Source organism: Chiloscyllium punctatum, chromosome 5 (genome assembly GCF_047496795.1).
Source record: "Chiloscyllium punctatum isolate Juve2018m chromosome 5, sChiPun1.3, whole genome shotgun sequence".
NCBI classification, from domain to species: Eukaryota; Metazoa; Chordata; class Chondrichthyes; order Orectolobiformes; family Hemiscylliidae; genus Chiloscyllium; species Chiloscyllium punctatum.
In genome coordinates this window covers 15425780-15452811 of record NC_092743.1, presented here as the reverse complement: position 1 = coordinate 15452811, position 27032 = coordinate 15425780, and the positions used below count along the sequence as shown (strand labels likewise).

The window sequence follows — 27032 nt, the reverse complement described above, 5'->3', positions numbered from 1 at the left end:
AAACTGAAGTCTTGGAGGAGGTGGAGAGCGTGGGTGGTGTCTCGAACGTATGTGGGGAGTTCCTGGACTCGGGGGGGATAGGACAGTGTCGAGGTAGGTAGAGATGAGTTCAGTGGGGCAGGAGCATGCTGAGACAATGGGTCGGCCAGGGTGGTCAGGCTTGTGGATCTTAGGAAGGAGGTAGAACCGGGCAGTGTGGGGTTCCCGGACTATGAGGTTGGAAGCTGTGGGTGGGAGATCTCCTGAGGTGATGAGATTCTGTATGGTCTGGGCAATGATGGTTTTGTGATGGGGGGTGGGGTCATGGTCGAGGGGGCAGTAGGAAGAGGTGTCCTCGAGTTGACGTTTGGCTTCAGTGGTGTAGAGGTCAGTGCGCCAGACTACCACTGCGCCCCCTTTATCCGCTGGCTTGATGGTGAGGTTGGGATTGGAGCAGAGGGATTGGAGGGCTGCGCGTTGTGAGGGTGAGAGGTTGGAGTGGGGGAGGGGGGTAGACAGGTTGAGGCGGTTAATGTCCCGGCAGCAGTTGGAAACGAAGAGGTCGAGGGCATGTAATAGGCCAGCGAGGGGTGTCTAGGTGGATGCAGTGTGTTGGAGGTGGGCGAAGGGGTCCTCGGAAAGTGGGCGGGAGTCCTGATTGTGAAAGTAAGCTCGGAGGCGGAGGCAACGGAAGAATTGTTCAACGTCACGGCGTGTATTAAATTCATTGATGCATGGACGGAGGGGGATGAAGGGGAGTCCTTTGCTGAGGACTGATCGTTCGTCCTCAGTGAGGGGGAGGTTTGGGGGGATGGTGAAAACTCAGCAGGGCTGGGAGCTGGGATCTGGTGTGGGTGTAGAGCTGGGATTGGGGGGGGAACATGTAACTGGAGTGGATGTGATGGTGGGGGGAATGGGGGTGGAGTCATGAGCAGAGGTAGTGTTCCCCTCAGGGTTCTGAGTGGTGGGGATAGTGACAGTGGGGTCTGTGTGGGGCATGTCAGCAGAACACAGGTGAGTGGCGCTGGTGGGGGTGGAAGTGGTGGTGACCACGGCAGTAGGGGTGGTGGAAGTCACTGAGCATGTGGCATTAGCGATGATGTGAAGGGCAGAAGTGATGTCAGGTGTGATGCATGAGGAATTGCGAGGGGTGGAAGTGGTTGTGGGAGTGGCCATGATGGGGGCGGAAGTGACATCATCAATCAGCGTGGGGGTGGTAGCTGCATGGCTAATGGTGGAATAGGTTCCGAGGCCAGGGGAATCTTCTGGAATGTTTGAGGAGCGCTGGTTATGGAGGTGGGTGGATAAAAGTTTGTTGTACTTCCAGTTTTTGATGTTTGAGATGGAATTGAAATACGGTTTGTTGAGAGTATGAATTCTCCTGAGGATGTAGTACAGAGTGGGTCCTTTGCAATTCTGAGAGAGTGTGGCCCTCAGCTGAGGCAGGGCTGACTGTAGAGAGGTTAGGTGCCGGCGCATTGCTGCAAGCGTGGAGCGGAGGATCTTGAAGGAGAACTGTTGCTGGTGTTTTTGAATCTGTAGTCTGTACTGTTTGTCCTGTTCGGGTCCGAACTCTGCTGGTTTAAAGGTGGTCCGGGGTCCGTGTGGGCTGAGTTGGTTACAGAGGCAGGCACTGAGGAAGCAAATGTGGCTGTGGTAGTGAGTTTGTTTCACGACATGGTTGACGAGTTTCAGGGCAGAGTGAAATTTCAGTTGCAGTGGGAGAGGGACTCCCTGAGATTCTTGTAGAGAGAGGAGGAAAACTTCTTCAAGGCAGGCATCCTTGCAAGAGGATTCGCAGTAGGGTTAAAATCAACAAGGTAAAAACAATAACAGCAGATGCTGGAAACCAGATTCTGGATTAGTGGTGCTGGAAAAGCACAGCAGGAGCCTTCCACATCCATCAAAGTTTTACTTGCAAATCCACTAATATCATTTATTGTATCTGTTGCTCCCGATGCGGTCTCCTCTACATTGGGGAGACTGCGCACCTCCTAGCAGAGCGCTTTAGGGAACATCTCCGGGACACCCACACCAATCAACCACACTGCCCCGTGGCCCAACATTTCAACTCCCCCTCCCACTTTGCCGAGAACATGGAGGTCCTGGGCCTCCTTCACCACCGCTCCCTCACCACCAGACGCCTGGAGGAAGAACGCCTCATCTTCCGCCTTGGAACACTTCAACCCCAGGGCATCAATGTGGACTTCAACAGTTTCCTCATTTCCCCTTCGTCCACCTCACCCTAGTTCTAAACTTCCAGCTCAGTAACTGTCCCCGTGACTTGTCCGGACTTGTCCTACCTGCCTATCTCCTTTTCCATCTATCCACTCTACCCTCTCCTCCCTGACCTATCACCTTCATCCCCTCCCCCACTCACCCATTGTACTCTATGCTACTTTCTCCCCACCCCCACCCTCCTCTAGCTTATCTCTCCATGCTTCAGGCTCACTGCCTTTATTCCTGATGAAGGGCTTTTGCCCGAAACATTGATTTCGAAGCTACTTGGATGCTGCCTGAAGTGCTGTGCTCTTCCAGCACCACTAATCCAGAATCTGGTTTCCAGCATCTGCAGTCTTTGTTTTTACGTAGGAGTGAGGATGTTTACTGAAGACTATGCAGCTCTCATCATCATTCATAACTCATTTACTGAGGTGGTCCCTAACTATATGCAGCAAGACCTGCACCAGCTGCTGGCAGGTGGGACTAGATTGGGTTGGGATATCTGGTCGGCATGGACGGGTTGGACACATGGACATGTCTGTTTCCATGCTGTACTTCTGTATAACTCTAAGTGGCAAATAACATTCACATGACACACATGAGCAATGATTATCTCCAACCAGAGCATAGTCTAACTATTTCCCCAAAATGTTCAATCGCTGAATCCCAGAAAATTAACTGGGCCAGCTATATAAGGATGAACAGTTACAGTTACTATAAGAGACTCACCTGAGATCCCAAGAACATATGATGATCTCAAAAGGCTGTGAGTTCTGCAGCGAGTAACTCATCTCCTGACTCCCCAAAGCCTGTCCACAACCAACCAGGTACACGTCAGGAGGATGAGATAAAATACTCTCCACTTATCTGGATGAGTGCAGCTCCAACAATACTCAAGAAGCTTGACATCATCCAGGCCAAAGCAGCCCACCATCCAACTTCTTGAACCTTCAGTTCCTCCATCATTGTTGCTCAGGAGAAGCGATGTGTACCATTTTCACAATGCATTACAGAAATTCACCAAACCTCCTCCAACAGCGCTTTCCGTGACCTCTATCATCACAAAAGACAAGGGCAGTAGATTAATGGGAACACAACCAGCTCTAAATTCCTCTCCAAGCCATCCTGACTTGGATAAATATCACCGTTCCTTCACCGTCACTGGGTCAAAATCCTGGAACTAACAGCAAATGTGGGTGACCCTACACCTTAAGGACCGCAACGGTTCAAAAAGGCACCTCACTCCCACCTCCTCTGGAGCAATTAGGAATGGTCATCTTGTCAATGATACTCCTTTTCCAAGAAAGATTGTTTTTAAAATAAAAGATATTCCAAAATAATTCGAGTAGAAAGAAATTGAGAAATCTTCAAATCAATGCTAATAGATGCAAATGAGCATGAGGCAAGACAGTGCTGTACCCGACAAGCATTCAAATCACTACAACCAAGCAGCTGAGGCCTCATAACAAGCAGCCCTGCCAGAAGGCATGGAGGAATTATGTAGTTTTTAGCTCGTCTGGATGAGTGCAGCTCCAACAATACTCAAGAAGCTTGACATTGTGAAGCATTGTGAAAATGGTACACATCGCTTCTCCTGATTAACCCGTCATTCACCTTCAGATTGTTTCAGACACTGGGTAGCAATGCTGAACTACAAACATAAACATATGGATAAAGCCTCCTCGTCCAAAACAGGAAAACTCTGCAGTAAAGAAACATCCAATTTCATGGAGATTTCAATGATGCTGCAGTCAACGATGTTTGGGCTGCAGAACTCATATCTGCCTGAAAGTCATTGCTCACCCTCATTGGAACACAGCTTGAAAGGAGGGTGGGAAGAAAGAGACAGTCGACTTAGTGATGGAATGATGCAAAACTAAAATTATGCTAAATGAGGCAATATATCAGAAAGACAGAAGATGCTGGAGAAACTCAGCAGTTCTGGTAGTGTCCGTGGTGATAGAAACAGAGTGAATATTTTAAGTCCAACATGATTCTTCTTCAGTCATAGCAAAATGTTAACTCTGGTCCAGCCCTAGGATATGGCTGGGTCACAGACCATTACAGAGTAGAAGGAGATCATTCAGCCCATTGTGCCTGCACTAGCTCTTCAAACAATCACCATTACATGATACCAATCTTCCCCTTTATTCTCCCCACACTCTCACACACCATTTTGATCCAAGGACACATCCAATGCCTTCTTGAATGCCTCACTTGAACCTGCCTTCACCATATTTCCAGGATCAACAGATTCAAATCTATCCATATACCTATCTGTTTATCTGAATGTAATGTTTAAATTCTAACTTTATTTCTCATTTCCTAACTTATACTATGGATCACTGTGAGGTATGTAACATTTTTGTCTTATTTCTCTATTTTGTATGTAAGATTTTGTACCTAAGATGACACTGTGAGGGACGACATTGTAAACTTTTCACTGTACTCATATAGCTGGGTATACATGAGCGTAGGTGATTGAGAGGTGACCTTATAGAAGTTTATAAGATAATGAGGGGTATAGATATAGTTAATGGTAGTTGTCTTTTCCCCAGGATGGGGGATTTCAAGACTAAAGGGTTTTTTTAAGTTAAGAGGAAAGAGATTTGAAAAAGTCATGAAGAGCAAATATTTTACACAGAGGGTGGTCCACATTTGCAACAAACTTCTGAACTTCCTGAGGGAGTGGTGAATGTGGGTACAATTACAACACTTAAAATCCTTTTGGATAAATTTTACATAAATAGGAAAGGGTTTGGAGGGATATGGGTCAGGAGCATGATAGGTTAGTTTGGGTTTATGTTTGGCATTGACTAGTTAGACTGAATGGTTTGTTTCCATGCAGTATGACTCTATGACAATAAACCTAATTCTAATTCTATTAATCTTCTATTGAGGCTGATGTTCTAAGATTGGGCTAAATAAAATATGCACACTCAAGCAAAGAAGACACAGGGTAAAAACAAGGACTGCAGATGCTGGAAACCAGAGTCTAGATTAGAGTGGTGCTGGAAAAGCACAGCAGGTCAGGCAGCATCCGAGGACACAGTCTGACTTCCACATAACCCCTCTTTACAGGATTGCAATGAGTTTGTAGGAAGAGCCCATTGTGCCAGTGTTGGCTCTTTGTAAGGTTCTCCATTCCGTCTCAGAGCCCCACTCTTTCCTCAGTTCTTTCTTCATTCAAAGGTTTATCATTCCTTTTTGAAATTTACCATTAAATCTGCATCTTTTATCTGCACAGCCTCACTGTGTACATTGGCCTCTTATGAGCAGCTTTCTATTTAATAGGGAGTTGAAAGTCATCTCAAAAAAACAGGGCCAGGTCTCCAGAAGTGGCAAGCGCAACTGGTATTAAAAGTGCTGTTGCTATACTACTGAAGCGGAATTAAATGGTGGGACGTCAGGATGAAGGAAATTTGGGCAGGTGAGCTGCAGCAGAAACCAGGGAGGGATAAGGGGAGATGCACGTTTGCTGTGGCAGCCATGAATCCTGAGTTTAGTCTCCCAAAAGAAGTGCAAATTAGGTCGTGAAATGCTGAATTTAATCGACTTTTTCCCTTGTTACAAAACCAAATTTGTTCAGACTTCCAAACCCCATTTTCAGGTGAGCTTTTTGGAGGGCAGGAGGCTCTTGGATAGAAGTCACGTAGGCATCCTATTCCGAGGTGAGATTCCAGGGGGCCAGACAGCAAGGGAAGTTTGGATCATTGAATACAGTCAAGGCTGCTTTAGGGGAGCCAAGCAATGTGGAGGCAGTCAGGGTTGTGGAATTAAGAGCATAATCAGATCAGCCAAGATCTTATGAAAGGATGAAGCAGGTAAAAGAGGCTAAATAGCTCACCACTTCTCCCATTCCTTATGTTCTTAACATCATTGTTTTTTTTTATGGGGAACGTTAGTATCACTGACAAAACTAACATTTGTTGCCCATCCCTAACTGCTCTTAGTCTGAGTGGCGTGCTGGGCCACTTCAGAGAACCGTTAGGGGTCAACCAGACTGCTGTGGGCCTGGAGTAAGGTGTAGACCAGACCAGGTGAGGATTGGACATTAGTGGGCTTTTACAACAATTGGCAATGGTTTCATATCACAATGTGTCCATTAAGTGTCTGCAATGTTCAGAGGTGGAATCAAAGTTTTGGCAAACCAGGAATGAAGAGTTCGTCCTCCTGATCTAAGGAAGGGTCATTCGATCCAAAATGTTAACTCTGATTTCTCTCCACATATGCTGCCAGCCTGCTGAGCTTTTCCAGAAATATCCATTTTGTTTCTGATTTGAGCATCCATAGTTTTTTTCAGTTTTTACTAACAGTGCAGAGAATTTCTTTAAAGTCAGCAAGTACTTCATTACTATATAACTGGACAGAGTTTGTGTGTTTGTATGAGTTGGTAATGTGTGCATGTGTCTGTGTGCATGTGTGTGTGTTTGTGCATATGTATGTATGTCTATGCTGTGAGATACCATTTTACTGCTCACCCTAATCCATGGCAGATCATAAAAATATCTGACAACAAAAAATATCACAAACAGAAATGCAGCTCAATTATTCTTCTGTTCAATTTCAAAGAGAGGAGAAAATACCACCAATTAGCCAAGCGAATTCAAGTCCAAAGCCATCCCTTTGAATTAAGTGGACTTAGCCAGGGAGTGGCAGAAGGTTAATTATAAAATTAATAGTATAATGAATGACAGAGGCAGCTGCCATCAGTGAAACAAACGTTTTGCAATCTAACAATACACAATAGCAACAGGATTTATTAACAATACAAAATATGTTAGAATGTGGTCAAACCACAAGGAAATCTGCTATCCTCACAATCCATGTGATTCCAGACTCCAATGATGTTGTTGACTCTTAACTGGCCTCTGGGCAATTAGGGATGGGCATAAACTGGCCTAGCCATTGACATTCAGATCCCATGAACGAATGAATAACAAAATGGAATAGAAGGAAATCACAGATGTTGAAATGTGAAGAAAAGACCAAAGGCTCAGGCAAGAGGACCACTGATCTCTTCCCCCTTCATTGCCTAATTCACTCTGCCATTCAGGGTCATTAATAATTTGCTTTTCTGCACATTAACCCCATTCTAACAAATACTTTACATTGTTAACGAATGAGGTAACAAATTGCATTGTTTAATTCAGGGTCCTCTTGTTTCTAAGCATTCCCACCTATCTTACTCAGTTTCTGTTACATAAGGAATAAATTCTATTTATAAAGCACTCTGCTGGATGTTCCAAATAGCTTTCTAGCCAATTAAATATTTTGGAAGTGTATTCATTATAGCAATGTAGGAAATATAAGAGTAAACTTTCACACATAAAAAGCTTTTTATTTTGGTTTAGTGACAGGGGATCTTTTACACCCGGTTGAATGTAGCCTCAATTTAGTATGTTCTCTGAAAGCCAGCACCCTTGACAGTATAGCCCTCCCACTGTTCTGCACTCCTATATCTGCCTGGTTTATTGTCACAAGTCTCCAGAAGGAAAATTGAACAGTCAGCTTCCTGTTTGAGAGGTAGGAGTGCTCCCAACCAAACTGTCACTAAAATCTCAAAAACAGAACAGGGTATATTCACATAAACCTGACTACTAAGGAGGAAGAGTAAAAAGGATTGGAATTTGTATTTGGGACTGGAATCCACTCATTCACATTAAACTTGCCTTTATTTGTTGCATTATTCACTCCCTTGCAAACAACAGGAAAAGGCTTGTGCACTAGTGAATGAAGTACAACCTGGGATTAATTGTCACCCATTGTACAAAACAAAGTATGAAACAAAGAACAAAAGTAACAACATTGATGTAGCCAGTGGCTATAAACTCCTGAGGAAGCTTTTCAACCCACTAAAGGGACAATTGGCTGGTCAGCAGATCGCATTTCCTGCAAAACTACCTCAATTGAGTAAGACAAATATTTCTTCCACTGATTTGGAAATACAGTGATTGCAATAGAAATAATAGCTATCTCAATTTCAATAGACAATTAATATACGGAAATTCCTCTCAAGAGCAACTCCCCTCCCCTCCCACCAGGTTTGTCTCACTGTGTCAGGGATGTTTCCAAACCAGTTCTCCTTCTGCATAACAGCTTGATGTAATGCAGTTGGATATCTCAAAACCTCTTTTGAAAGCACCCTTCACATTGCTCACCTTGATTAGAAATTTTTCTGGAGCTTTTAACTCCATCACTAAGATCTTTCTCAATAATAAATGAAAGTGTTCCAAGAAAATACCGTTAAAAGAAATCCTTTTAAACCCAACTTTCCATGCACGTAGCTCAAAGCAATGACCTGGAAGATTTAAGCCTCACAGTTGGAGGCAACAGGCCAACCCTGAACTTGGATAATCTGAGATTGGAGGCCTGTTTTTGGGGCACTCATCCATATGAAATGTCCTTCTAATGTTGAAAGAAGCAAAACAAATTTACAGTGCCTGAAATATGTCCAACCTTACCAGAGCATCTTTTACCTGGTATCACTCTGTTCTCCTGAGGGCAAAGCCCCTGAAATCCAGGGGCAAGGTAAAGAGTCATACACCTCTATCCATTTCCCCCATGTCTTCTACTGCAGAGAATGGACTTGATGGACTGAATGGTCTGCTTCTATGCTATTATGCCATTAAGTACCTGGGGTGGGAGAGTCCAGGTATTGGCGGCATAGGTTTTGGGTGTGAGGGATCCAAGGGGAAACATTTTCATGCAGAGGGTGGTGCATGTATGGAATGGGCTGCCACAGGACGTGATGGAGGCTGGTACAATTACAACATTTAAAAGGCATCTGGATGGGTATATGAATAGGAAGGGATATGGGCCAAGTGCTGGAAAACGGGACGAGATTGCTTTAGGATATCTGGTCAGCATTGACAAGTTGGACCAAAGGGTCTATTTCCATTCTATACATTTCTATGAGTCTATAAGTATTCTTTGGGAGTAATGCACAGAAAAGTTAGGTCAATTATTATTTTTCAATGTTTCTCCAGTTTCACTACCCAGAACTTGTGGTGAGAATAATTACAAATATTGTGAGACATTTTGGGCCACATATCTCAGGATGGATGTGCTGGCCTTGGAGGGGATCCAGAAGAGATTTACAATAATGATCCCGGGGGTGCCAAATGAAGAATAGTTGAAGACTGCACTCAATGCAGTTCTGAAGGATGAGTGGTGGGATCTGATTGAAACTTATAGAATACTGAGAAGCCTGGATACAGGGGACATGGAGAAGAGTTGGGGAGACGAGGTTCCAAGGGTACAGCCTCAGTGTGAAAGGACAACCCTCTAGAGTTGAGATGAGGAGGACTTTCTTCAGCCAGAGAGTGGTTAATCTGTGGAACTCATTGCTGCAGAAGGCTTGGAGTCCAAGAAATTGAGAGCATTTAAGACAGAGACAGGTAGGTTCTTGATTGGTTAGTGGATCCAAGGTTATGGGGAGAAGGCAGGAGAATGAGGTTGAGAAACATATCAGCCATGACTAAATGATGGTACAGACCTGATGGGCTGAATGGCCTAATTTTGCTCCCATGTTTTATGGTCTAAAGCTGAATCAAGTTATATAAACATATGAGTTTGGACCAGGTGTAGGCCATTCAATCCCTCAAGGTAGCTACACCATGCAATCATGGCTGATCTGATTACTTCATATTCCTGTGTATCCCTGATAACATTGCTTATTATGAATCTAACTACCAGTGCCTTAAAAATAATCAAAGACATTGCTTCCACCGCCTTTAAAGGAAGAGAATTCCAAAGGCTTACGATCTTCAGAACTAAAGAAATTCACCTCAACTCTGTCTTAAAATGGGTGACCTCTTTATTTAATAATTTTTAAAATTTGAAATGGAAGGTGGTTGCAGGGAAAATTAGTTCTGAGGATACAGACTTCTGATCAACCTCAATTGTACTCCTGATCTCCTGCTTTCCTCCTGCTTAAAGGTCATTTCAAATAAAGTGAACATACAATTTAATATTCAAGGGAATGGCAGACAAAGGATTCAGATAAAGAGAGGTGCACATCAGCAAACACTGACCCAAGTTGTGTTATCCAAGAAATTAAATTCCACATTTCCCAAATTAATAAGAATGGAATAGATAATGTGCATCCTAATTATTTTTATAGCAAAATACCTTTAGAAGGTGAACATGGAGCATACGCATATGAAACAGGCTCGATGTTTATATCTTCCCCTCACACCACTGTGAAGTTGCTTGATATGCTTTACAATATTAAACATTCTTTGTAAAATGCAAATCATTACAATACAAATGTATGACTTTTCCATATTGAGTAAATTCTTACTGAATACATGTAGCATTAATTACTGCTTAGATTAATCATTTACTCAAATATTGGCACAGGCTTATTGTAGAAGCAGAGCACAAGAACATTATGTCCTGAGCGATCAGCTGCTCAGTCTCAATATACCAGTCTCGTCACTTCTATCCAGAGTTCAGATATTTATACATTGCTGGTAACCAAAGTAACTCATTCATTCTTTGAGGTTGAACTTTTAGCATCAGAACCAGCAAGCCTGCTTTGAAACATTACTTTCACCCTATTAGTTTCAAACAGATCGATCATTAATATTGCAGAATAAATTACCTACTAAATTACATCCGCAAGGCAGCCTCTGAGAACAGCAGCCAGGGGAATCCTGATCTTTATATCACTCTCTAGAGAACTACATTAATAAAATAGCAGGAAACAAAGAAATCCTAACACAGGGTAAAGGTGGAGGTTAGATTCAATTAAAGAAATTGGATCTATATCATAGAAGCTGGCCATTCAGCCCAACTGGTCTAGGCCAGAGTTTATGTTCCAACGAAAAAAAATTCCACAGAAATTTCTTATTCATTCACAGGATGTGGGCACTGTTGGCAGGCCAATCATTGCTGTTCCCCAACTGCCCAGAGAGCAGTTGAGAGTCAACCACTTTGCTAATGGTCTGGAGTCACATGTAGGCAGAACAGGTAAGGATGGCAGATTTCCTTCCCTAAAGAACACTAGTGAGCCAGATGGGATTTTCCTGACAATCAACAATGGTTTCATGATCATCAGTAGGCTTCCAGACCTTTTTTTAAAACTAAATTCAAATTCCACCATTTACCTTGTCAGGATTCAAACCCAGGTCCTCATAGCACTAAGTGGGATCTCCAGATTAATAGCCCAGTGATAATACCAACTGGCCATTACCTCCCCCATGAGGAAGAGCTTCCCAGCTAGCCATAAAAACATATCTTTCTAATCCTTTCTCAATGCTCCCCCCATCACTTTGCTTCTTCTTAAACGCTATGAGAGCTTTTACATAAAGGCTCACTTTCAAGAGGGCTTCCCTTTCAGAGTTATAAGGAACAACATTAAAATCTGCACAAAAACACTAGTAAAATGCAGCAGATGCTAGGAATCTGAAAGAAAAGCAAGATGTTCGAATTATATTAACATCAAAGTGTTAACTCTGTCTCTCTCACCACAGATTCTGCCAGACTACTGAGTTTCTCCAGACTGTGTTATCAGTCTCAACTTTCCGATGTGATGGAGAGTATCATATTCTAAACTTGTTCTGGATAAAGAGGCTGCTCCAGAAATCTCAATCGGACTTGTGAGTTACCGTCCCATTTTGATGACCCTGGTTTTGGACTTGCCCACATATGGAAATAGAGGACCCACACGACAGACAGAATTCTCTTCTCTGCGGAGAATTTTTTAAAAGACCATACTGGTTCTGAGTGTCTCAAAGATCATAAACTGTTCTGCCAGTATCAGCTATTCCATGCCTGTATTTCCCATAATGCTTGATAACATTTCAGATTCTGAATATGAATATTTTTCAAAACCAAAGGCAGTTTTTTTGCAAAAGAAAAGTTTAAACTTCAATTTGAAGAACACAGTCATATGAGTAAGCACTTTATGATAGGATAACTGTCTTAATTACACCACTTTAAAAAAATGGGATAAAATATTTTACCCCTGTTTGAGTGAGCCATTGCAAAAAATCTGCCTCCACACATTGTCCTCTATGCAATGACTTGAGTAATTAAATAAATGAATAACAAAGTAACAAAAATAAAAAGTATCACACACTGAGATGGAAGCCAAAGGCGGGCATGGGAAAATACACACTTTCTGGCAGCAGTATTGACTTTGCTCATAAAAGGGAATGGGAGACAAAAGAATGTGTTAATTCTTACTCTGCTGACACGCTCCACTGAATCTCACTCGTGCCACTTGGACAATATTTAAACTGGCACAGAAAGACTTTGCATGGTGTAGCCCTAGTTGGCTGGTGATTTATTGTTGCCATGATACAAGCAATAAAGTGGCACCACAGAAATGACTGGGGTCATTCGACTTCCACCTGCGTGCAGAAATGAGGGAGGCCCACCTTCCCCTAGATTAAAGCTGCATCTTTCCAATTGCTTTCATATCCTGTTTATAATGGAATGCCCAAAGCTTCACACATTACTCCAACTGTAACCTAAGACATTGTACAAGTTCGCTGTTAAATAGGACTGTAATTCAGAGGTTATGTGACACAGAAATGGTTAATCAGGCCAACTAGTGTTAATGCTGCAATTGAACCTTCTCCCATCTTCCCCCAACAAAACAGATCATCATAAACCTCTAATCTGTTTCCTTCAAACGCTTGTCTAGCTTCCCCTTGTTACATCTACGCTGTTCACTATGACAATTTAGTGCAGTAACAAATTCCCAGTCTTTGGGGATAAGATTGTTCTGAATTCTCTGTTGGATTTCTTGGTGGCTCTCTCATATTGAAGGGTTACACCTGAAATGTTGACTTCTCCACTGCCTGACTTGATGTGATCTTCCAGCCTCCTGCTTGTCTACCTTGGAATTCAGCATCTGCAGTTTTTTTTTCTTGTCTCTCATATTGATTGCATTTAGTTTTGTTTTTCCCCACAGAAGGAAATATTTCTTCTACGTGCAAGCTAGCAACTGCTTCCATAATTTAAAACCCTACATTAGCTCACCCCATTAGTCTTCTATTTACAAAAGCGGAGATCCAGTCCCTCCTTTCTTCATCTACATATTCGGCATTGGGGATGATGGTAGGATAGTGATCATATCCTTTGAGCAGTAATGCAAAGGCCAGGCTGGGAGTGTGGGTTCAAATCCCAAAATGGCAGAGGGTGGAATTAAAATTCAATGAGTAATTCTGGAATTGAAACTTAGTCTCAGTTTTGGCGACCATACAATTATTATTCTTAGTTGCAAAGAACTATCTGGTTTATTATAGTCCATTAAGGAAGGGAAGCGGACAGGTTTACCTGGTCTGGCCTGAATCCTCTTCAGTACCTCCACAATGCGGTAACCCACAACTATGTGAGGTCTGTTAGCCACTTGCTATCACACCCTACATCCCTGGATTAATACCAAGACTCAGTGTTATACAGATATATTCCCATTTCTTAATCTTAATTCCAAATGGATTATTTCATATTCTTCTGCACCTGTCACCTGTTTCCTGTTTGCCTCCATATATCTTGCTGCACAACCATCTGTCAGGTCTTCAGTAGAATTTATTACACATGTACTTTGTAATTTGCATGTTGTGACTCAATTCTCATTTTGTTTGCTTAGTGACTAAATCCAGATCATTTATGCTCTCATCAAGAAGGATGCGCGTGCGCACACACACACACACACACACACACACACACACACACGCGCAACATTAAAGTCCCCCAATGATAGTACTTTGCACCCTTGTCACCCTCACCACTACCTCCAAATGGAGGTGGAAGGACATGGTAATTAGCAAGTTGCTTCCTTGCCCGTGTAAGATCTGATGCCATGACACTTCTTGGTGTCCGGACTCAATGTTGAGGACTCCCAGGGCAACTTCAGAGCAGAGGGTCTGTCCTGCTGATGGGATGGGATCAATCCAGAGACTGCGTTGGTGGTGTCTGAGACATTGTCTGCAAGGTATATTCCATGACCTTGACCAGGTCAAAGTCAGAAGTCACATGACACCAGGTTATAATCCAACAGGTTTATTTCAAATCACAAGCTTTTGGAGCACTGCTCCTTTGTTAGGTGAAGTGATGACTTTGTCATGTGACTTCTGACTTTGTCCATCCCAGTTCAACACTGGCATCTCCACATCTTGATTATGACAAGCTGTTACGAAACAGCTCTCCCATTTTTGGCACTGGCCCTTGGAGTTCCCAAGGATGACGGGGCTAGTCTGCCATTTCTAGTGGTTAGGACAGTGCCAGGTGGCCTATACAGTTTCATTTCTTTGAGACTTCTTAGCAGGTGATACAGCAGAATGGCTTGCTGAGCCATTTCAGATGGCAGTTAAAAGATAACCACAATGTGGTGTGTGTCGACTCAGATGTAGTCTGGCCCAGGCCAGGTGGACAATTTTCCTTCCCCAAGGACTTAATGAACAGATGGATTTTACAATGATGGTTTCACAGTCATCACTGGACTTTTAATACTACATTTTATTGAATTCAAATTCTGCTGTGGGATTCAAACCAAAGACCATGGAACATTACCTGGGTCTTTAGATTATTGGTTTATCTACTGCATGACAATGCCATTGTCTTCCCCTTAATACTTTCTGTATCATATCGTTGCAATCCCTTTTATTCCATGAGCAATAACTCATCTCAAGTTTGTTGTGTGGCCCTGTATCAAATGCATTCTTGAAGTCTGTGTACATGTCATTAACAGGATTACCCTCAATCCTTTCTGTTACCTTCAGCAAGTTAGTCAAACAGTTCAGGAATTCATCCTGACTCATCCTAAACTACCCACCTTTCTACTAATTTTGACATTAAAAAGTTTTGAGAAGTTCCTTCACCACTTAAGTTAAACCAACTGGTCTGACACGGTGAAAAAAATCTCTCCCCTTTGTAATGGTTTTGAAAATTTGCAACAACTCTGCTATAGAGCATGGATCAGTATTTCAATTTAATCAAGGGAAAAAGAAATAAACAATTTTAGGCAGACCCTTCGTCACAGAATGATCAATAATAGTTTGAGCTATTTAGACACAGCTTACCTCTGGTTCTGTACATCGGGTTACTTTGTCTTTACCTGTAAAACAAAAAAAAATTTTATAAAAGTCAAACACCATGCAGCAATACAGTTTTCATTGTAACCAATCACAAAACAGATTTCAATGTTACAACAATAGACATCTATTTTACAATCCTTGCAGATATCATTGCTTACAACAGTTAACCCATCATATCAACTTCTTCATTTAAGACAACATGATAACAATGTCCTGCATTAACATAGCAGCTTTATCAAAAAGAGACAGCTTGAAAGTGCTTTACAAAGCCATAAGGAAAAACAAAGAACTGCAGATGCTAGAGATGAAACAAAAACAGAAGGTACTGGAAAAACTCATTAGGTCTGGATGCACATGGGGAAGAAAGTTGAGTTAATATTTCGATTCTGATGACTCTTCATCAGAGAATCCAGGTTCTTCATCAAAAAACATTCAATGTATGCCAAGACAGGAATACAGGGAGACAAAAGGCTTGGCCAAATTTTAATTGAGAGTCATGAATGGATATTGAGAGGCAGAATTCCATAAATTCTGTATTCACAGAAGGAATTTCAGACTGGAAGCTCAGGCCGCATAAGGGATGGACACACTCAGAGGAATTAAGAGTAATGAGTAAACATTGAAGTACGGACATTGAGGCTCGAGGAAAGAATTCCATTCCACTCCTTACTTGAGTCTAGTAGATGATGGGCAGGTTTGAAGAGTCAAGGGGTGAGTTACTCACTGCAGGGTCCCTAGTCTCTGACCTGCTGTTGTAGTCACATATTTATGTGGCAAATCCAGTTCAGTTGTTGATAGTTGGAGATTCAGCAATGGCAATATCAATGAATGGTACAGGGTGATGATTAGATGCTCTCTTGCTGGAGATGATTATTTTCTGGCACTTGTTTGGCATGAATCTTACTCACCGCTTGTCAACGCAAGCTTGAATGCTGTTTAAGTCTGCTGCATATGCATGGACTGTTTCTGTAGCTTACATAGTATGAAACATCGTGCAATCATCAGCAAAACATCACCAGTTCACTTCCAATCTTATGATGGAGGGAAGGTCATTGATGAAGCAGCTGAAAATGGTTGGGCCTAGAAAACTATGCTGAGGAACACCTGCAGAGATGCCCTGGAGCTGAGACGACTAACCTCCAATAACCACAGCCATCTTCCTTTGTGCCAGGTATGACTCCAACCAACGGAGAGTTTTCTGCTGATTTCCATTGACTCCAGTTTTGCGAGGGCTCTTTGATGACACTTTCAGTCAAATGTGGCGTCAATGTTAAGGGCTGTCACTCTCACCCCACCTCAGGGATGCAGCTCTTTTATCCACGTTTGATCAAAGTAATGAGGTCAGGAGCCGAGTGTCCTTGGTGGGACCCATACTGAGCGACTGTAAGCTGGTTATTGCTGAGCAGGTACTGCTTAACAATACTGTTAAAGACATCTTCCATCACGTTACTGATGTTAGAGCAATTGGTTGGGAGGGGGAGTGCAGTTAGTGGGGGAAGTTGCCTGAGTGGCTGGGTGGATGTGTCATGCTTTTTCTGCGCGGATCGTACTTACGACAATTTTCTACATTGTCAGGTTGTACTGAAACAGGTCAGCTCATTATGCAGCTAGATCGGGAACAGAAGGCTTCAGTTTTACTGCTGGGATATTGTCAGAGTCAGTATCCTTTGCAGCTAGAGCATTAGAAGACAAAGGCGACCTGATAGAAGTACATAAAATTAGGAGAGGCATGGATAGGGTGGACACGTCAAATACTAGGGGTTCTCGGTTTATGCTAACAGCGAGTAAGTTTAAAGGAGGTAAGTTTTTTTTTGCACAGAGGGTAGAAGGTGCCTGGAGTGCACTACCCAGGGAAGTGGTAGAAGCAGATAGGATAGCAACATTTAAGAGGTATTTATAGACAGACACATGAACAGGAAGGAGATGGAGGGATATGGACCATGTATAGACAGCGGAGATTAGTTTAGAATGACATTGTGGTCAGCATACATTGGTTGGCCTGTTCCTATGCTGTTCTGTTCTATGTTCATACAATGTCTTTAGCCATCTCTTCATATCTTGTGCAGTGAATCCACTTCACTAAGACTGGAATCTGTAGTGCTGGAATCCTGAGAAGGAATTGAGATAAATCATCGACTCAGTATTTCTGGGCTAAAGATGGTTATTTCAACCCTTTGTTTTGCACTGATGTTCTGTCCATTCATCGAGTATGGGGAACCTCCCCCTCTGATTAGTTGTTTAACTGTCCACCACCACAGTTTCAGAATAAGGGTTGGCTATGAGAGACTGAGACAAGGAGAAATTTCTCGGTTCAAATCACAGAATTGTTACATTGCAGACGGAGGCCATTCACCCCACTGTGTAAGCACTGGCTCTCTCTATGAGCATTATGAATTTGTACCATTTTCCTATAACTCTGCGCATTGTTTTGACTCAAATGATTGTCTAACACCCTCTAGAATGCCTCAAAGTTACATTTCCAGACAGAGTATTCCAGAGTTAAACCACTCAATGTATGAACATATTTTATCTCCTATTCCATTTGCTTTTTTTAAAAGAAATTACTTAAAATTTCTGCCATATTGTTCTCAATCCTCTCATGAATAGGAGCAGGTTCTTTGTATCTACTCTGTCCAGCCACCTCACAGTTTTGGAAACTTCTATCAATTCTCCTCTTTGTCTTCTCCTCTCCAAATCAAACAGCCCCAACCTCTCCAATTCATCTTCGGACCTGAAGTCTAATCCCTGGAACCATTGTCATAAACCTCGTCTGCACTCTCTCCAAAACATTTCCCCGAATAGTTGGAGATCTCTGCAACTTGTAGATCCATCTCATTTATAGTTGCTCAATCTTTGAGTATGTTTGAGATAAGGTTGATTGATGATATATTAAAGAAATCAAGGCATATGTGGAAACGTGTAGGCGATTAGCCATGATCTTTCCCAATGGCCTTCCAGACCTGAAGGGTCAGGTTGCCTATTCCTTCCTTTTAATATTCTTGAAGTTGCAAAGTATATAGAAGGAACTCTGGAAGGAGAAAAAAATATTTAGTCCTTGGAGCTGCTCATTTAGGAGTTTATATCTATTCAGGGGCTGCTCTTCGGGAATGATGCGGTGATTTAATAGCTGAGTGATATGACTCAGTCAAATAGCTTTTCTGATCCTTAAGAAACCACATGAAGAATTAAAGGAGCTCTTTCACAAGAGTGAATTATGCAGAACTCATGAGCTGTCTTTTACAGAAGCCAAATGATGTCTTATTTCTAATCATTGGGAGGACATCCTATCTCCGCTGGTAAGCACGTGGTCCCCACAAACTTAAAGGGTGTCATTAAAAGGCTACACCAAGCAATGATGCTTATATGGTTGACACACACACACACACAATAATAAGCTTTGAGTTTTCTACATCATGAAGGATCCTTCTGCGGTACATTAAATTTCCAGCCACACCTGGAGTTTTATCTGCAGAATAGCACAATTAGAGGGGAAATTATATTTAATCAAATAAATTAAGCTCCTAAATGGAGTGCTTTTATTAATCACACACATTCTAGAACAGGCCAATTAACTGCAGCATTCCCCCTAGTATATTACCCAATTTCCTCAAATCTTAGTTCTTAAGGCTGTGGAGAAGTATTTATTCACCCATCAGCAATACAGTACACTGAATCACAACTGCATCAGTTTACATTATGTTGGAACTGTCTAGCAGTTAGCCACACCCTGGATTCCTGATTTTGCCTGTGCTATCATGTGGCAGGCAGGAAGGAAACTTCCTTCAAAACCAGGCTGTGAATATTCAGCACGCAACAAAAACCACAATTAAAAGTCAGTCAACCAAGCTTTCTTTACACACGTGTTTCATGAGCAGCGTTGCAAGACTAGGAGACAATGCACAAACAGAACACTGAAAAACAAAAAATAAAGAGGTCCAATTCAGATATTGAAATATAATAAAACAGACAGTATTAAAGGAGTAATTAAAATATCAGAGCAATTCTCATAAAAATATAAAAAATACAAGCAGGTCTTATGGTCCCTTGAGTCTATGCTGATTAAAACTATGGCTAACCTTCACTTTCAACTCACCTTTCTCTGCTTTATTCTTAAATGGGATAATTAACAAACGTCTATCGATCTCAGCCTTCAATATATTCAATGACAGAAAATCCACAGCTCACTGGGGAAAAAAATTCCACAGAGTCTCAACTCTCTAATTGAAGAAAACCCTGCTTGCCTCAGTTCTAATGGCCAATCCCTTATCCTGAGACTATAATCCTGGTTCGAGACATAGCAGCTAACAGAAGTTACCTCAAAACATCTACCCTGCTAAAATGGACACATAGCACACCATGTTCTCCTACATGCTTTACTCAGATTTCTCATGATTTTTACAGCAATTGGTCACTTCACATTGGTCACTCATGCTGACTCTACAAGCCAGAGTTTTGCTCTCGAGGTGGGCTGAAGTTCTCTGCAATTCACCCCAGTTGCTTTCTTAAGGGCAGACCTTCCACCTGTCCACCTTCCCACTCACGGCTCATGTTCACAAATACTAACTCATATCATCACCCTCCCAGTTCGTAGGATGTGAGCATCGCTGGCTGGTCAAGCATTTACTACCCATCCCTTACTGAATTGAGTGGCTTTTGCTCGGCCATTTCAAAGGGAAGTTAAGTATAGGTTTAATATAAAACAATGTGTATTCACTTTAGATCTGACTGATATGGTCTCATCCATGTTCAAGAATATGACAATGACAGTTTGGTTTAGACAGGATGAAAATGTGATTTTTGGAATTGTAACTCGGAAAACAGCACAAATTATGTGGCCTCACTGGATTTCTAATGTCTCAGATGGTCTGATTTCTGTAGAGATGACACATCAATCTTCTCAAACAAAAGACATAAACTTGCTGCATCATGACTCAAAGGTAAAGTGAAGGCAGGTCATTGGATGGTTTTAAAATAGAGATAGACAGATTCTTGAATAATAACAGAATCAAAATCATTGGGAGTAGGCTGGAATGTATCCAGTACCTTCTATTTTTATTTTGCAATATCATTAGGACAGGAATATAATATGACACAAAACACAATGTATCATATTTCTAGGAAAAGAATAAGTTTGTGCTTGTTTAAATTGCAACATGTGTTAGCAGGTTATTTAAATAAAATTAACATAGAAGCTGCAAATATTCTGGCACCCAAGAGTTTTTCTGTTTCTTTAAACTCTATGAAATTTGAGACAGAAATTGATATGTGATATTTGTTAAAGTGGCACAAATAAGAAATAAATGCCAAGTATTTTGTTTTCACATCAGTAAAGTATTAATTACAAATGACAATGATTCTCAACCAAGGAGGTGTAACGGCAATAGAAAAAAGTGTTCTTTAAAAGTGTACGGTGGTGTTGGAAAACAATTGTCTAAAAATAAGAGAGGAACACAGGAACCTGCAGCTACAGTTACGTGGTAAATCACTAAAAGCTTTGACACAAACTCATAAGTCCATAGAAAGGCAAGCCATGCACTGGACTCGTTTCTAGAAAAATAGAACTGAAAAAGTACAGAAATTATGTTAAACTTGCATAGAGACTTGCTTAGACTATACATGAAGAATTGTGAAAAATTATCACTTAATTATAATAAGGTTACATAAAAGGATATAGAGGCATGGGTTGGGGGTGACTTAGTCACGTTTTTAAGATTCTGAAAGGGTTTTCACATCAAGAAAATAGTTTTAATTGAAGTGGAGACATAACTAAGGGCCTCAACAGAAATCGACTATCATAACAATAGTAAAGTAAGTGAATTCAGAAAGAACCTTTCACCCAGAAAGTGGTTAGGACACCCTATCACAAGTTGTGGCAAATAGCATGATGCGATTAAGGGGAAATTAGATAAACACATAAGGGAGAAGGATATTTTACAACAGCGGGAGAAGTCTTGTGCAGATCACAAAAACAGAACTAGATTTGTGGGATCAAATGACCTATTACTGTGCTATAAACTAAAGGAAAGGTAAATTCTTCAATGATTAATGGCTTAATGTGGGTGGGAAGTTTTTTGAAGAAGTAACGAAGAGGATTGATGAGGGCGAAACGGTAGACATGATCTATATGGGCTTCAGTAAGGTGTTCGACAAAGTTCATCATGATAGACTGTATAGCAAGGTTAGATGTCAGGGAATACACAGAGAACTAGCCATTTGGATACAGAGAGTGGTGGCGGAGAGTTGCTTTTCAAAGTTGTGGCCTGTGACCAGTGGAGTGCCATAAGGATCGGTGCTGGGTCCACTGCTTTTCATCATTTATATAAATGATTTGGATGTGAACATAAGAAGTACAGTTAGTAAGTCTGCAGATGACACAAAATTGGAGGTGTAGTGGACAGCAAAGAAGGTTACCTCAGACTACAATGGGATTTTAATCAGAAGGGCCAATGGGCTGAGGAGAGGCAGATGGAGCTGAATTTAGATAAATGTGAGGTGCTGCATTTTGAAAAGACAAATCAGGGCAGGACTAATACACTTAATAGAAAAGTCCTAGGGAGTGTTGCTGAACAAAGAGACTTTGGAGTGCAGGTTCATAGTTCCTTGAAAGTGGAGTTGCAGATAGATAGAATAGTGAAGAAGGTATTTGGTATGCTTTCCTTTATTGGTCAGAGCATTGAGTATCGGAGGCCATGTTGCGGCTGTACAGGACATTGGTTAGGCCATGTTTGAAATATTGCGTGCAATTCTGGTCTCCTTCCTATTGGAATGATGTTGTGAGACTTGAAAGGGTTCAGAACAGATTTACAAAGATGTTGCCAGGGTTGGAGGATTTGAGTTGCCGGGAGAGGCTGAATAGACTGGGGCTGTTTTCCCTGGAGCGTCGGAGGCTGAGGGAGGTTTATAAAATCATAAGGGGCATGGATAGGATAAATAGACAAAGTCTTTTCCCTGGGATGGGGGACTCCAGAACTAAAGGGGTTAGGGTGAGAGGGGAAAAATTTAAAAGGGACCGAAGGGGTAACTTTTTCACACAGAGGGTGATGTGTGTACAGAATGAGCTGCCAGAGGAAGTGGTGGAGGCTGGTACATTTACAACATTTAAAAGGCATCTGGATGAGTATATGAACAGGAAGGGTTTTGAGGGACATGGGCCAGGAGCTGGTAAATGGGACTAGATTAGGGTTAGGATATCTGATCAACATGGATGGGTTGGACCAAAAAGTGTGTTTCAATGACCAACACTGTTCTTAGTGGGTGATGGCAGTGGGCCACATGAAGATTGGACCATCACTGGGCTGTCACCAAATGTCAATTTGCTCAAGTGGAGGTCTCAGAAGAGAGACCAAATTATTATCCTACTATTAAACTTTTCTCTTTGGTGCAAATATCGTGCAACTATTATGCAAATTAACTCAATGAGCAAAGTAGAAAACTGAAATGTAGAAACTATGATGCTCCAGGTACAATCCCCGGTCTTGATTTTGCTTATCTCAGCCAGGACAGCTGCAAATATCCTGTTCTATTCTGAAGAAGCATCATATTGAACTCAAAATGTTAGCTCTGACTCTTCACAGATACTGCTAGACTTGCTGAGTTTCTCCAACATTTTCTGCAAATAGCATACAATTTTCATCAATGCGTTTCACTTTGAGACTTTAATGCCAACCCTTGATACTATGCATTGACTCCTGCTGAAGGCTGCACAAGTGTGCAGACATTAAACAAAGACAGATTCAGAGCTGGAATTCTTCCCACAGTCAAACATTCAAAAGGCAATTAAAAATGCAACTTAGCCAGATTAAATATTTCGGCAGTCTGAATATGTACAGGAAGTAACTGTGGATTCTTCCAGGTTTGAATGCCCGAGTACCATTAGCAAAGACTTTCAAACTTTCTTATTCTGAGCAAGTGAAGTCTCAATATGTGTTGAAAGAAACAATGCAGTTGAGAGGTTTCATGTGAACACAGTGAATGTCAAAATTGGCAGTTTAAAGGTTTGTTTAAACCCAAATATCTTTAGTCTGCAATGCATCTCAGACGCAATTATTCTTTTTAAATAATTAGTTTCCTTAGCAATGTTCAATATATTTACAACGTAATGCTGCCACATAACCTATAATAGGTTACACAACTAACCAATGTTTTGCAATATTCTCATAAAAGAAGCAATGGTCTCCAGTCCAATAGCCTCTGCCCCACCTAATCCCTATGAAACACATTCCACAAGGCTCTGTGTAAAGCAGTTTCTCTTAACCTCTCTATTCACTTATTTCATGACAACATTAAGCTAATGATCTTCATCATTGACTCCCGACGAGAGGAGACAGTCTTTTCTTAGTCATTCTGTCAAATCCCTTTAATGACTTTAAAAATGGGAGCCTCTATGCAAATGTAGAAATAATCACAATTTCTCCAGTCTTTCTTCATAACTACAGTCCCTCATACCACACACCTTCCTCGATAATCTATTGATTTAAATGTTCTTTCTACACTGTGGTGCCCAAAACTAACAACAGTAATTTACTTTAAGTACCTTATACAAAATTTGTCTTTATACAAAATTTGTCTTTACACATTGGTTCATGCACTTCAGCCAGTTAGCTCAGTTGGCTGGGCGGCTGGTTTGTGATGAAGCATGATACCAACAGTATCAACAGTTAAGTCTTATTTACTCATTGTTCATGTGTTCTTCAACCTGCCTTTAAGTCCAGCTGCTCGCTGAAATTCTTACAGTCCTGTTTAAATCTCTCTATCTCATTACTAACTCTGTAACCTCCTCTTGTATTATAACCATAAAAGTTGCAGAATGTGAATGTTGGCAAGCTGGGTTTGAAGTTAACAAGACTAGAAATGACAAAGGCAGGACACAGTAAAACAAACACTTTAGGTAGAGGTTCTGTTCCATGGATAGTTCCATTTTAAGATCTTTACCTCTTTGCACATTTGAATCCTTCTTTAACTTCACCTCTCCCTACGTCTCTGATGAACTCCAGAATTTACAACCTTTGAGGAACACTTCATTTATGCAACTAATATGTTGTACTTATCCTACTCCATTCACTCCACTAATACCTTCAGCCGTCTAGGCTTTAAGGTGTGTTATTCCTTATTTACACCTTTCCAGTCTCCTTCTCTCTTTCTTTTGTTAAGAATCTTCTCAAAACCAACCTCTGACTAACCTTCTCTTCACCCCTCTATAGTTCATTCTCTAGCTAGATGTTAATAGTGCCTGTTCTTTCAAGTTCGTTGGGATAGCTGTCTCTATGCTAAAACCGATACGTACATTATAAACGTTGCAATTGTGGAGTAACAATTCAGTTACTCAATCTACATGCAGTGTGCATATTGTCCCTGTGCTGTCGATAGTGGGGAGTTCATTGATATCTTGTACTTTAATTTTCAGAATACATTTGATAAAGTTTCACATAAAAGATTATTGTGCAAAATAAGGAGGATAATATAAGTGAGTCTTTTTCAGACTGGTAGGATGTTACAAGTGGGGTCCCACAGGGGTCTGTGCTGGGCCCTCAGTGTTTCACAATTTATACCAATGACTTAGATGAGGGAATTGAAAGCATGTGGCTAAATTTGCAGATGCCACAAAGTTGGGTAAAACAAAATGTTGTGTAGAGGACATAGCGAGGATGCAGACTAATATGGACTGGTAAAGTGACTGGGCAAAACAAAACCGACAGATAGAACATACTGTACAGCACAGTACAGGCCCTTTGGCCGTCAATGTTGTGCTAGCCTTTTATCCTACTCTAAGATCAGACTAACCTACATACCCTTCATTGTACTAACTTCCATGTGCCTATCCAAGAGTCGCTTAAATGTACCATTGGATGGAGCATAATGTGGGAAAATGTGAAATTGGCAGGAAGACGTTTTAAAAATCGGAACATTACTTAAATGGAGAATGACTGCAGAATTCTGAGATGCAAAAGAATCTAGGCATTCTAGTGCATAAATCACACAAGGTTAGTTTTCAGGTACAGTACATAATCAGGAAAGCTAATGGAATGCTGGCCTTGATTACATGAAAATTCAACATAAAGTAAGGAAATCATGCATAATTTATGAAAGGCTTTGGTGAGACCACATCTCAAATAATACATATTGTTTTGGTCTTCTTATTTAAGGAAAAATGTAAATGTATTGAAGATGATCGTTTATTGAATTAATGCTTGGAATTATCACATTATCTCATGAGGTCAGATTGGACAACCTGGACTTGTTTCTTTAGAGTTTAGAACAGCGAGGAGTGCTTTGACTGGCTAGAGGGACTGAATGGCTTCCAGTTTCTGTGCCTATATCTTGAGCTATAACCCAATGGTGCACTGGAGCAAAGGATAGCAATTTAAGGAGGAGAGTCATGGAGAAAAAAAACAACAAAGTGAGCAGAGGTTGAACAGTTCAGTGTAGGACTGCAGTAGTCATGGGATTTGACAGTGAGAGTACAAATTATCTTTTATAACTTAACCCTGAAGAGTTCCCTACTGGAAAATCCAGAGTCAAGAGATATTGCAGAATGAATGTAGGATGCAAAGAGGGAGGTGAATCCAAATAGATCCGTTAGGAAGGAAATGGATTGAGCGCAGTGGAATGATGTTATGTTAGGTTGGCGGGCTGAAAAGGTGAGAGTGACAGAAATAAAATCATTGTCCACTGCATATTCCTGCTCCATCACCATAGCTTTAGTCAAAGAGTTATAGAGAGGTACAGCACAGAAACAGACCCTTTCATCCAACTCATCCATGCTGATCAGATATCCTATGTAAATATAGTCCCATTTACCAGCATTTGACCCATATCCCTCTCAACCCTTCCTATTCATATAGCCATCCAGATGCCTTTTAAATGTTGTAATTGCACCAGCCTCCACCACTTTCTCTGGCAGCTCATTCCATACACAGACTACCCTCTACGTGAAAAAGTTACCCCTTGGGTTCCTTTATATCTTTCCCCTCTCACCTTAAACCTATGCCCTTTAGTTCTAGACTCCCCACCCCAAGGAAAAGAACTTGCTTATTCATGGCCATTGTGATCTTATAAACCTCAATAAGGTCACCCCTCATCCTCTAATGCTCCATGGAAAAGAACTCCAGCCTATTCAGCCTCTGCCTATAATTAATGTGGCTTTCCAAAAGATATCCTAGATAGCAGCCTGAATCAAGGAGGAACCCATGATGCACACAGCACCTTCTGCCATTTAGTGCAACAGTTGGGTGGACTTATAGAAATACCTATGTGTTTATATAGGGGGTGTGGTTTCAGTGTCTGAGAATTTGTGCGTTAGTGTGTGTGTGTTTCTAGTTCTGCTTGTATGTTTCTGCATGTGTGTGCACCATATTCTCTGCTGCCACTGTCAAAACCAATCACATTCGACTGTATATCACCATGTTTGTTTTGTTATGTGCTGGGCTCATTTGTTAGAAAGTATCGTTAGATCCACTGCAATAATGAAGAAAGAAGACCCTTCGCCCATCTGATCTCATTTTCAGAACCTAATGCAATGGTTTTTCCCTTTATAGATTTTGATCATCCAAGCGGTTTTCTAGATTATATTTCAAGCCCATAGCAATGTTATAAAAAGTTTTAAAGTTGCAAAATTGAGATATTCTATTAAAAATCACTGATGATTCAGTGCATTTTTCATTTCAGTATTTTGGTAATGATAACTGTCTAATCAATTGTCAGTTCTGATTTACAGCACCTCCCATGATACATCAGTACATTCAATGTGTTATTAGTCTCCTGTTTCTGTTATTGCATAAA

The 27032-nt window shown here is 41.3% G+C and overlaps 1 protein-coding gene across 3 annotated transcripts in view; it reads right to left on the bottom strand.

The window, feature by feature from the left end:
- LOC140476902 (protein spire homolog 1-like) overlaps positions 1-27032 on the bottom strand; it is a 202643-nt gene that overhangs the window by 159631 nt on the left and 15980 nt on the right. For all 3 annotated transcript variants that reach the window (XM_072569816.1, XM_072569814.1, XM_072569815.1), the window contains exon 2: positions 15240-15274. In XM_072569816.1, the coding sequence (XP_072425917.1) occupies positions 15240-15274 (35 nt within the window). The remainder of the gene's footprint in view (positions 1-15239; positions 15275-27032) is intronic.